At 40.9% G+C, this 11,994-nt stretch overlaps 1 protein-coding gene across 1 annotated transcript; it reads right to left on the minus strand.

The window, feature by feature from the left end:
• Positions 1-473: 473 nt before the first annotated feature.
• On the minus strand, positions 474-940 carry LOC143541111 (uncharacterized). The gene is made up of 2 exons (XM_077034016.1): positions 739-940; positions 474-661 (listed from the first exon to the last, which is right to left on the minus strand). Exons 1-2 carry the CDS (start codon positions 938-940, stop codon positions 474-476), a joined length of 390 nt encoding a protein of 129 aa, XP_076890131.1.
• Positions 941-11,994: the final 11,054 nt, after the last annotated feature.

Here is an 11,994-nt window from a genome sequence, read left to right on the forward strand (position 1 = left end):
TAATATGCACATGAAATATGATGTCAAAGTCTTTTTCAAAAGTTTCCCTCTAACTCCAACGTGCTCAGTAATCAGTATCTCCTTTTCTCACACACGAACGGAAGCGGTAAAAACAAACAATAGCTAAAAACATATCTTATATCAACTTGATAGATATTAATCATTCAAAGTATTACCAAACCAACCAACCCAACCTATATATAATAAGAATAACAGTAGCAAATAAATAAATATAAAGTATACGGCTCCTGCTGCTCCATCCCCACACTTGAAATTTTTCATTCTACTCTTCTTATGGGGATCTTCTTTCTCACACTATCTTTCTTCAAAACCTTCAAAACTTAAAAACAAATAAAAACTAAAAAAGCTACGTTAGTGACTCAATGAAAAATAAAAATAAAATAGAAATAAAAATAGGAAAGAATGTATAAACTCTACACTTGAGTTCTAACTGAAGACCCTCGTGTGGAGATTCAGTGCGACGGATTGAGAGGAGTTTCCTCCATCTCGATTGATTCCTCCGGTCCTCCAAGATAGTGCTTTAATCGATGACCGTTTACCTTCCAGGATGTTCTATTATCCGGATTCTCCAACTCCACCACTCCATACGGGAAAAAATTTTTCACCAAGTACGGTCCCGTCCACTTCGATCTCAATTTACCTGCAAACAACTTCAAACGAGAGTTAAATAATAAAACCTTATCACCTTACCATAGACAAGCATAAACGGTGTATTACCCAACGAAGTCTTGTACGCGGTTCGGAATGCCCACAACGCATCATCCAACTTCTCCGACCAATCCTTCCGACTAACCCCAACCGTCTTTTCCAAAATCCTCTTAACCCCTCGATTTGCATTCTCAACTTGACCATTCGTTTGAGGGTGATAGGCAGTAGAGGTACGATGAATAACCCCACAACGAGATAACGCTTTCTCCATGACTGTATTACAAAAATAGGTGCCCCGATCACTACTAATATCTCTCGGAGTACCAAAACGAGTAAAGAACTTCTTGAGGAACTTCACAACAACTCGTGCATCATTTGTAACTAACGCTTGGTTTCCACCCACTTTGACACATAATCAATTGCTACTTAGATATATTTATTACCGTTCGACGTGGGAAACGGTCCCATGAAATCGATGCCCCAAACATCAAAGATTTCAAGAATTTGTATGGGGTTTTGAGGCATCTCATTTTTGCAAGAACTATTCATGTTCTTTGGCATGCATCACAAAGCTTCATAAACTCCTCAATATCCTTAACAACCGTCGGCCAATATTACCCATGATCAAACACCTTCTGTGCAATAGCATGCGCACCATGATGACCTCCGGTTAATCCTTCGTAAACATGTCTTAGAATATCCCAACCTTCTTCGTCACATATCTTCTCAGAATTCGATCACCACCAATTTTAAACAAGAGTGGGTCATCCCACACATATCAATTAACATCCCGAAAAAACTTCCTCTTTTGTTGCGTAGTCATACCCTCCAACACAAAACCATTAGCCAAATAATTAGCAAAATCAGTGAACCATGGCATGCCTTGCTTCTCAGCTGCAACAAAATTGATCGACTCATGAGGGAATGTATCACCAATTTCCTCCTCACGCAACTCTTCTATCTTCGGATTTTCTAGACGGGATAGATGACCGACCGCTACATTTTCCGCACCCCTCTTATCTTTGATCTCGATGTCAAAATCGAAAAGTAGAAGAATCCACCGTGTAAGACGAGGCTTCGCGTCTTACTTTTGGAGGAGAAAATGCAAGGCCAAATGATTGGTAAAAATGGTGGTTTTCGAAAGCACAAGGTACGAGCGGAACTTGTTAAATGCATAAACAACGACTAAGAGTTCCTTCTCGGTGGTGGTGTAGTTCTCTTGATCATCGTTCAACGTCTTGCTAGCATAATAGATGGGGTGAAAATGTTTGTCTTGCATTTGCCCCAAAACTGCTCCAACCGCATAATCACTAGCATCACACATGAGCTCAAACGGCAAGCTCCAATCGGGAGAACAAAGTATGGGAGCACTTACGAGCTTTTCTTTCAAATACGTGAACGCCTTCAAACACTCGTCATAAAAAATAAAAGGAACATCTTTCTTAAGGAGTCGAGTCATCGGTTGGGTAATTTTGGAAAAGTCTTTGATAAATGTCTAAAAAATTCCGCATGACCAAGAAAACTCCTAATCGCCTTCACATTCGTTGGTGGAGGAAGTCTACTTATAGTATCTATATTCATTCGACCCACCTCTATACCATCTCTCGAGATCTTGTGACCCAACACGATCCCCTCCGTCACAATAAATGGCACTTTTCCAAATTCAACATTAACTTCGATTCAATATACCTTTTCAACATCTTCTCAAGATGGCCAAACAATGATCAAAAGAATTACCGTAAACCAAAAAATCATCCATAAACACCTCCATGGACATCTCGATCATATCCTGAAAGATGGCCACTATACAACGCTGAAAGGTAGCCTGAGCGTTACATAGTCTAAACGGCAAGAGACGGTATGCAAATGTGCCATATAGACATGTAAAAGTCGTCTTCTCTTGGTCCTTCTGGTACAATGGGAATTTGAAAATAACGTGAAAAACCGTCAAGAAAACAATAAAGCTGCTGACCTGCCAAATGCTCCAACATCTGATCAATAAACGGCAACGGGAATGGTCCTTCCGGATGGCATCATTCAACTTTCGATAGTTAATACATACTCGCCAACCGGTAACCTTACACGAAGGTATAAGCTCGTTCTTTTCTTTCATCACCACAGTCATACCTCTTTTCTTTGGGATAACTTGGGTCGGGCTCACCCATGGAGAATCGGAAATCGGGTTGATCAACCCGGCATCCATCAATTTCAATACTTCCTTTTTCACCTCCTCTTGTATATTCGGATTAAGACGTCTTTGTGGTTGCACCACCGGTTTGTACTTATCCTCCATTAAAATTCGGTGCGTGGAATAAGCAGGGCTAATACCTTGAATATCGGAAAGCATCAATGCAATCGCCCCCTTATGCAACTTCAACATTTTAATCAGCTTAGACTTTTGTTCTTCTGTTATCTTGGATGACACAATAACGACCAACTTCTAGCCTTCATCAAGATACGCATACTCCAAGTGTGACGGGAGTACTTTCAACTACAACGGGGTGGGTTTCTCCAAGGAACCTGCCTCACTCTCACAACTAATCTCATTCACCTCTATAATCTCGGGCAACCCCGAAATCTCAACCAACTTATCACAAACCGAATCGTTCTCACACGAATAATCGTTAACCAAATCATCACAATCTACTATACCACTACCTCCCACGAGATCCGCACCACAAGTATAATCGAAACAGCTATCCGCACCTACAATAAAAGAGTTAATAAAATAAACCGAATGGCTTGGACCACTGAAATATCTTCATCACCTAGATGCTTCATCGACCTCTTGACATCATAAGTAACATTCTCATCACCAACCCGAAGTGTGATCTTCCCATCATAAAAATCGATAAGCGCCTTTGCGGTTCATAAAAATGGACAGCCCAGAATGATGGGGACGCCCTTGTCAGCCTCCATGTCGAGCACCATAAAATCCACCGGGAACACAACCTTATCAACCTTCACTAGCAAATTCTCGATAATACCCCGCAAATACTTAACCGAACGATCAGCCAACGACAAGGACATGCGAATCGGTGTAAGCTCGCCCAACTCCAACTTTTCGTACAAAGAATATGGCATCAAGTTAAATCTTGCCCCCAAATCTGCCAATGCGTGGCTCATCGTGTCACAACCAAACAAACAAGGAATCATAAACACACCCGGATCCGACAACTTTTCGGGTACGCGGTTCAATACTACCACCGAACAATCCCCACTAAGGGGAATCGATGAAACCTCTCCCAACCTATCATTCCTCTTCAATAGGTCCTTTAAAAACTTTGCATTGTTCGGCATGTGTTGGAGGGATTCAATGAACGGAAGTGTTAGTGCACAGATTTGGTGTCCGCAGCTATTCTAATAGGCTAGGGGTAGTTTAGTCTTTACACTTAATGTATAAAGGCTCATTCGCTAAGTATGTTTAGTGAATGAGGCCTCATTCGTTAAATACTAGGCGTATTAGTTAATGTAAGAGCCCATTCGTTACTACAGTGTAACGAATGGAGGCTCATTCGTTAATGTATATCCATTCGCTAAGCATGTTTAGTGAATGGGCTATAGAAAGACTTATTCGTTAGTGATGTTAACGAATGAGAAGGCTCATTCGTTACTATAGTGTAACAAATGAGACCAGTCTATAAATAGGCCTTCCATAGTAGTTTAGCATAGAGATCTGTGCCATATTTATCCCCTGTAATGTTATGATGCCGGATTTTCTCTGTAACATATTCCTCCATTAATGTATCAATGTTTAACGTATTGAACATGAGTTAACGTCTCAATTTGCGACTAGATCTTGGCTCCTATAACGTATTTACAACTGGTATCAGAGCCAGAGGTTGCTCGTGAAACGTGTTCTTCTTGTTCATTGGTGTTAATATATAATTTGATCAAAATTGAACGGATTCAGTGGATAATCATTTGAATTGATGATGATTCATGTTTAGGATCAAAATCCGAAGCTTTGTGGTGTAATCAGATGGTAAATTATGGCTAATTGATGAATCTGCCATTAACGCCATGTTTGAAGCTTTCAAGCTGCATATCTGAATTGTTAAAAAATTTGTGTATTATTGATCAATTGGTTATCGATTCATGATCCTGGATAAATTCCGAGTCTTCATGATGAATTTGATGATTTGATATGAAGATCTGATGAAGATATGAATTTTTCGATGAAGATTTGCGTTTTTTCGGCCACCGTAATTGTTCCTGTTATGGTGAAAATCAGTTTTCCGGATACAGTAACCGCGATAACAGCTCATTCGTTAAACTTAAACTCATTCGTTAACGGAGTTATAATGAATGGGCTCATTCGTTAAAGGGTTTAACGAATGTGAACTTCATTCGTTATGTGCTTATTCGCTACGGATATGGACTAATTCGTTATCAATACTCATTCGTTATTTTTTTTTCTGACATCCATCTGTTGAGGCGTAAAGAATGTGTTTCTATTTGTTCAACTTTTAACGAATGTGGAATGGTTTGGTTATTTATAACGAATGTGATCCATTCGTTCATGGGTAATGAATGTGGACAGGATGCCATTCGTTGTATACTGTTCAAATGAATGTGAACAGATAACGTATGAGGTTAAAAAAAAGAGTATTTTTGGAAAATTTTCTTAAACGAAAATTTTCAAGGATATTTCAAATGTATGAGCCACTCTTCTTGCAAATTTTGGTGATATATTTTCCAGCCGACTTTTCACGCATATCGAGGGGCCGAGGGGGAGTAACCGATTAAGTTAACGATAATTTTATTGAAGATTTTTGAAGAATTCTTCAAGACCTTGATGAATTTGTCAAGAAATGGGGGAGATAAAAATTTCAAAGAGTTTATTCGATTGGTATCTTTCTATGTTTGCAAGGGTTTCTTGAAATATTACTGCAATTCGGGTGGTAATATGTGATTACAAAGCTATGTTTGACCGAGTTCAAGACTGTGTTTGTTCTTCGATTGTGGATTGATTTGTTCAAGATTGAAACCTGACTATGTGGGATACGAGTGTCTTCCTGTTTACTTCTTTCCGAGGGATTTTATCCTGAAAATGTCCGCTATGAGTATTCGACGGATTGCTTCTGTTGATAGGGACAATTTTTGAATGGGTTGATTTGGCTGAGGAATATACGGGTCTTGTTATTGGATTGAAGAATCAGATCGTTCCAGATTGATTAACTAAGGTTGGAACTCTGAATCATATGCACAAAACAGCAGTGCATCCAAGCGTATTGGTTACCGAAGAGCTTCAAAGAGTGATGATTTGGGATAGACGTTATCGAGAGAGTGAAGGCCGATGTGAAAGATGCGGAATGATTGAGTTGTTCATGAAGATGTGTGATGAGGTTAAACGTAAAGACATTTTTACTTTACCGGTGCGACAGATAGCCGATGACTTGATGCTGATTAACTTGTTTGATCGAACCATATCATATCCCAGTTGGATGATCAGAATGATCACCTGGAGATGCTTATTGAGGGGGAGATCTTGTACGAGTAGCTACAAGTTATTGGTTTGCTTACAAAGAGTTACATTTTGTCTGTTTGCACAAGCCCGAGAATCATCTGCCAAAGGGGAGGTTGGTATTACGGCTGATGATATGCAGTTAAAGTATTCACGTTTAAAGTATTCAACTTTAACGTATTCGTCGATAAAGTATTCGGCGATAATGTATTGGAGGCTAAAGAATTGGAAAGCATTCGACAACTACGAAAACGGTGGAGTCTGTTAGTGCACATATTTGGTGTCCGCAGCTGTTCGAATAGGCTAGGGGTAGTTTAGTCTTTAAACTTAATGAATAAAGGCTCATTCGCTAAGTATGTTTAGCGAATGAGGCCTCATTCGTTAAAGACTAGGCGTATTAGTTAATGTAAGAGCCCATTCGTTACTACAGTGTAACGAATAGAGGCTCATTCGTTAATGTATATCCATTCACTAAGCATGTTTAGTGAATGGGCTGTGGAAAAACTTATTCGGTAGTGATGTTAACGAATGAGAATGCTTATTCATTACTGTTAGGGCTAGGATTTTCGGTATCCTTAGCAAGCAATATGTTCAGGATAATTCCAGGATATGGTATCCTCCAAGGTAATAGGTATCTTAGATATATTGTATAATTAACGGATTGTTTGCTCTCCTTCCTTATTTACCAGGTCAAGAGATGTTACCACGACTCCCTAAAGACTCGTACTTACAGCTAGGATTACTTCAAATAAAGCGTGCTCAAAAAGGAAACGTGGAAATCAAGCAGCTAATTGGAAAGAGTCTATTATCTCCGGAATTATAAGGATTACTTCAAATAGAACGTGCTTAATAAGGGAATAACGGCTAATTAAGAAGTAGTCTAGGTTTTCCTGATTTTTAGGCATGTTAGTTAGCTTATTTTTTGTATTAATAGAGCAGCTATCTCTGGATCAAAAGACACACAACTCTCACGCTAGAATTAGTAACACTCTGTAACACGATCCAAAGAGAAAAGCTCCACTACTTGTAACCATGTTTTATTATTAAAGACTGGTGATGATAGTTTTCACCACCTGGGGTTTTTTTCTCATTATCCTCAGGATAACGGGTTTTTTCCTCACAACAAATCTCTGTGTTCTAGCAATTTTACCTTCATTTTGAGTAAGCACCAAGTCCCATTTACTAATTTGGTTACGAAATCACCTTTGTCAATTTTTAACCAAAACAATTTGGCGCCCACCGTGGGGCAATCGGTGCTTTAATCCATCAAAACCGTTTGTTTCATTCTCAATTACTTTCATCCCTTCATCATGGCCTCACAACCAAAAACCAGCTCCATTTTTGCTCCGGTGGTCACCACTGCTTCAAGTGTTAATGCTGGTCCTCCGCCAGTCCCGAAGAAGAATACTCAACCCAGAGGAGAACTTCCACCGTACCCGGGAACCTCTACATGGGTAGATCCAGTTATTTCTAACAGTGATATTTTTGCTTTGATGAAATAGGTCAAAACTCACATGGTGCAGCAAGAGAAGACCAACTCAAGGCTTTTTATGGAGATTGAAGGGATCAAGAAAAAACCAGGGTAGGAGGCTACTCCAATCATGCCTAAGGCTCTTGATTTTGGTTCTCCAGGATCATCTATCCTTCAGTATCCCGGATCCTTGGGGACACAATCAACAAGGACTCCGTCTCAGCAGCAGTCACGATACTGAGGAACTTATCCTCAGAGCTACCCAGACCAACGAGGCCAGAATCCATCAATATGCAGCCTCGTTCAACCATGCCAGCCGGCATATTCTCGTCAGGATCCCCCGTGGTGTCCTCTAAAGTGCATATTGGAGATGACATCGCTATGCAGACGTCACCTTATCCTGAGGATACCCTCAATGGAGGAACTAGCCATCAAAGCTCAGGATACCAGAGACCTAACCATGATCTTGGTAACAGTTTACTTAATGCTAATTCATACATTAACTGTGGATCTGTTGTCACACCCGGCCCTGAGCGGCGGAAACAGCCGGGCGCGCGCGAGTGGGAATTGATACTTAAGCACGGGCCATTGCAAACATTCAAAGTAAGATTTTCATTGCGCATGAAAAGTTTAATACAAATACATTACATTGTTTAAAAATTATAAAAACATCCAAGTATAAAAATTATTGAAGATTTCCACGCCATATCCCCATGCGCGGCGGGAACAACCACGCGCATCGAAGGGATAGAACTAAAATCTTCCAAAAAGCTAGTTTAGATGTTCAGCGTGAGGTGCTCTAAGTGTGACTCCATGCGCTACCTAGTTATCTCCTGAAAGACACGTAAAAACATTTGAATCAGTATAAACTGAGTGAGTTCACAAGTCTTAGTAACTTGAAAAATCGTATTGCATCATAATCTTGATACAAATCATTCTGAAACATAATTCTGATAGCATCATTAAAACACATGCTTGGTAAGACATAGTTATATCAACATATTCTGATAAAATCGTTCCGCGGGTTACGCGCGAACATTTCTGGGAACTGTGCTCGTCTATGCAAAGTGGCGCTGCCACTACGAGCTAAAATAAGTAATACCGTCCCGCGGGTTACGCGCGAACGTTTCAGGAACATGTGCTCGTCCATGCAAAGTGGCGCTGCCACTACGAGCTAAAATAATAATTCCGTCCCGCGGGTTACGCGCGGACGTTGTGCCGGAAAACAAGGCGCTCGTCCATGCAAAGAGGCGCGACCCCTACGAGCGGGTTCAAACCCATAGTACTGCCCCATGACCATACTAGGCACTCGTCCATGCAAAGAGGTGCGACCCCTACGAGTGGGTGGATCAAACCAGCAGTCCCTACCCTTAGAGTTCCAATGGTAAAGTGATCACTTACTCGAGTTCTAGCGCACATACATCGAAAACCTTAGATAACCATTTGCATTACTCAACATGAAACATAACTTAAACACATAATCGCTTGCATAGCTTGTAAGTATACCATGATAAACATTATTTAAGTACGTGTCCCTCGCCCCGAAAACAGTTTAAAATTAGTGAAAACAGTGAAAATAGGGGCTGTGAGACTCACCTGTGGTTCTTGTTAAGGGATTAATCGAGATTCGGGTTTTCTTGGTGTTGGCCCCGGAATCGAAGGTCTAGTAACTGGGACGGAATCGAAAATAACGGATGCTCGGGAGATGATTAGTGCAAGTTTGCAGTTCTTTGGAGTGTGTTTTGAGTGATAATTTAGGTTACATATTTATAGGCAAACTCAAGGGAACACAATCCCTTGCTTTAGGGGATTGAAATCTTTTCATATCTAGGTGTAATGATGATAAAGTATGGAAATTATTATTGTTTATTGTTTACTTATAAGTGGAGGAGTGGACAAAAGATCTTGATTTGATTTGGACAGGACATGCAGGTCTGGGGTTGGTGAGAATAGGGTGGCTGACAGTTGACTTTTCATGTTACAGTGTGCTTTTTCAGGTACTTTTGTCAGTGTACAGTAAAAAGTGGAAAAATCTCTGAAACACGCTACTGTTTCCTTTTGGGCGGGAGTAATCTCCTTATGTCTGGAGAATAGACTAAGTGTTCTGTGCGCATCACTTTGTGCGCATAGCTTTCTGCGTGTAGGACATTTCTTTGCTGCGGGTAGGTGCGTAACCTTCTCGCAGTTGGGGATATTGAGTTTCATTTGTAGATTCTCCAGGTGGTCTTGGTATTTCAACATAGTGATCAGTCATGTTGAAGTCAATTCCATCTTGGAGCTTCAGACAAACTAGCTCTCAATGTTCCCGCCATGCGGGGAGGTTAGTTCCCTTCCGCACGCGCATAAACGATGTAGGATGCACCCGCCTTAGCATCATGCGGGATGGTCAACCCATAGACAACATAACGTTTAAGTTACATGAAAACATAAAGCCAAAACATTCACGCATGGCGCATATAACATAGGCTCACGCTGGTTCTTAACATGGTGCGCTCGCGCAGGGCGCACATAACAAATGCACGCGCTGACTAACATGGCGCGCTCGCGCAGGGCGCACATAACAAATGCACGCGCTGACTAACATGGCGCGCTTAATATTTACAATCATCTAATTATTAGGTTGATTACTTAGTTTATAGGATTGAGAAATTTACCGGGTGTCACATCTGTGCAGGATAAGGGGATATCCCCCGAGATAGCCGGGGAATTGCAGAAAATGAAGGATATGATTTCCAACATCCCAGGGATAATACGTCCCATAGCGGAAGTTCCAGTAGGCAGTCACAAATTGTCCAGGTTCACTTGGCCTATATGTGCGACGTGGAGATCCCCAAGAAGTTCCAGACGCCTAGCATGAAGCTGTACGATTGCACTACGGATATTGAGGAACACGTAGTTCCGTATAGAGAAAGGATGGAGATCAACCCCATCCCTATTGACATCAAAGAAGCTTGCCTATGCAAGGAATTCGGTTCAACACTAACGGGGCCGACCTTCAAATGGTTTAAAGTATTCCTTCCAATACTATTACTTCCTTTGCTCATTTGATTAACTTATTCAATAATCAATTTTCTTGTAGTAGATCTTTTGAGAAAATGACAGGTGACTTATATAGAATTGTTCAGCCTAATAACGAATCCATAAGGGATTACATAACTAGATTTAGCAAGGAAGCTTTGGATATCCCCAACCTTGACATGGCGGCTGCTGTTGAAGCTCTCAAGATGGGGTTGAAGAAGGATTCATCCTTCTATGACGATCTCGTCATGACTCCATGCAGGAATCTTGATGAAGTCAGAAATAGGGCGTTAAGATACATCCGGCTGGAGGATGATAAGAAGACTCATGGAAGTTTGGTTATCCCAAAGTATGAGTCTACCAACAGAAAGTCAAACTCTCCACACAAGTTCTATAGGCCCAAGCCTTATTCCAAACAAGATACCTCCATGATAAACGCCGTGGAAGAAGACGAAGACGATCAGGAGCATCCTAAAATATTCGAATATTGTTTTAATATTGATATTGGTGGTGTAATATGTGCCATGCAGGATTTAGGTAACAAGGCCAGATGGCCCAAGAAAAATGAAAAGCCCGGATCCGGCAAAGACAAGTCCAAATAGTGTGCATTACATGAAGACTTTGGCCACCACACTGACGATTGTATAGCACTTCGGAAGGAGATAGGATACCTTCTCAGCAAAGGACACCTGAAGGAACTATTTGGAAGAAACAAGAACAAAAGGAGGATCCTGTCAAGATACCTGAAAGGGCACCTTCTCCACCACCTGAAGCTAAGGTTGTATCCTTTATCTCGGGAGGATCTGACATTTGTGGAACCTAGTATTCAGCCGCTAAGAAGCGTTCTAAAGAAACAAAGATGGACAACGGAGAAAGACCTCTCCGCACTTCCACATTGACAACTCAAAGAATCATCTCCTTCGATGAGGAGGATCGATGTGATCTTGTTGATCCCAACCATGATGGTTTGGTCATTAATTTATGTATAGCTAACTTTTTTGTGCGCAGTATACTCGTTGATGGAGGAAGCTCTGTGAACATTATCCAGATGGATGCCCTGAAGAAGATGGATATCCCGGAAACAGAGATTATCCTTAAATCTTCAGTCCTTGTAGGGTTCAGTGGCATGACAAAGGATACTTTGAGAGAAATCAAACTTCTAACATATATTGAGGGAATAACTCTCTACAAAAAAATATGTTTTATTGACTCATTGTCTTGTTGTAATATAATATTTGGCAGGCCCTGGATCCACAGCATGAAGGCAATACCGTTAACTTGTCATCAATGTGTGAAACTTCTAAGCCCATGGGGGTCGTCAAGATTGAAAGCGATCAGCAAGATGCCAAGGAATGCTATGCTTCATCAA

This window comes from Bidens hawaiensis, unplaced genomic scaffold (assembly GCF_021521415.1).
Source record: "Bidens hawaiensis isolate Kalapana, Puna unplaced genomic scaffold, B.hawaiensis_p1.1 tig00012468_1, whole genome shotgun sequence".
NCBI lineage: Eukaryota > Viridiplantae > Streptophyta > Magnoliopsida > Asterales > Asteraceae > Bidens > Bidens hawaiensis.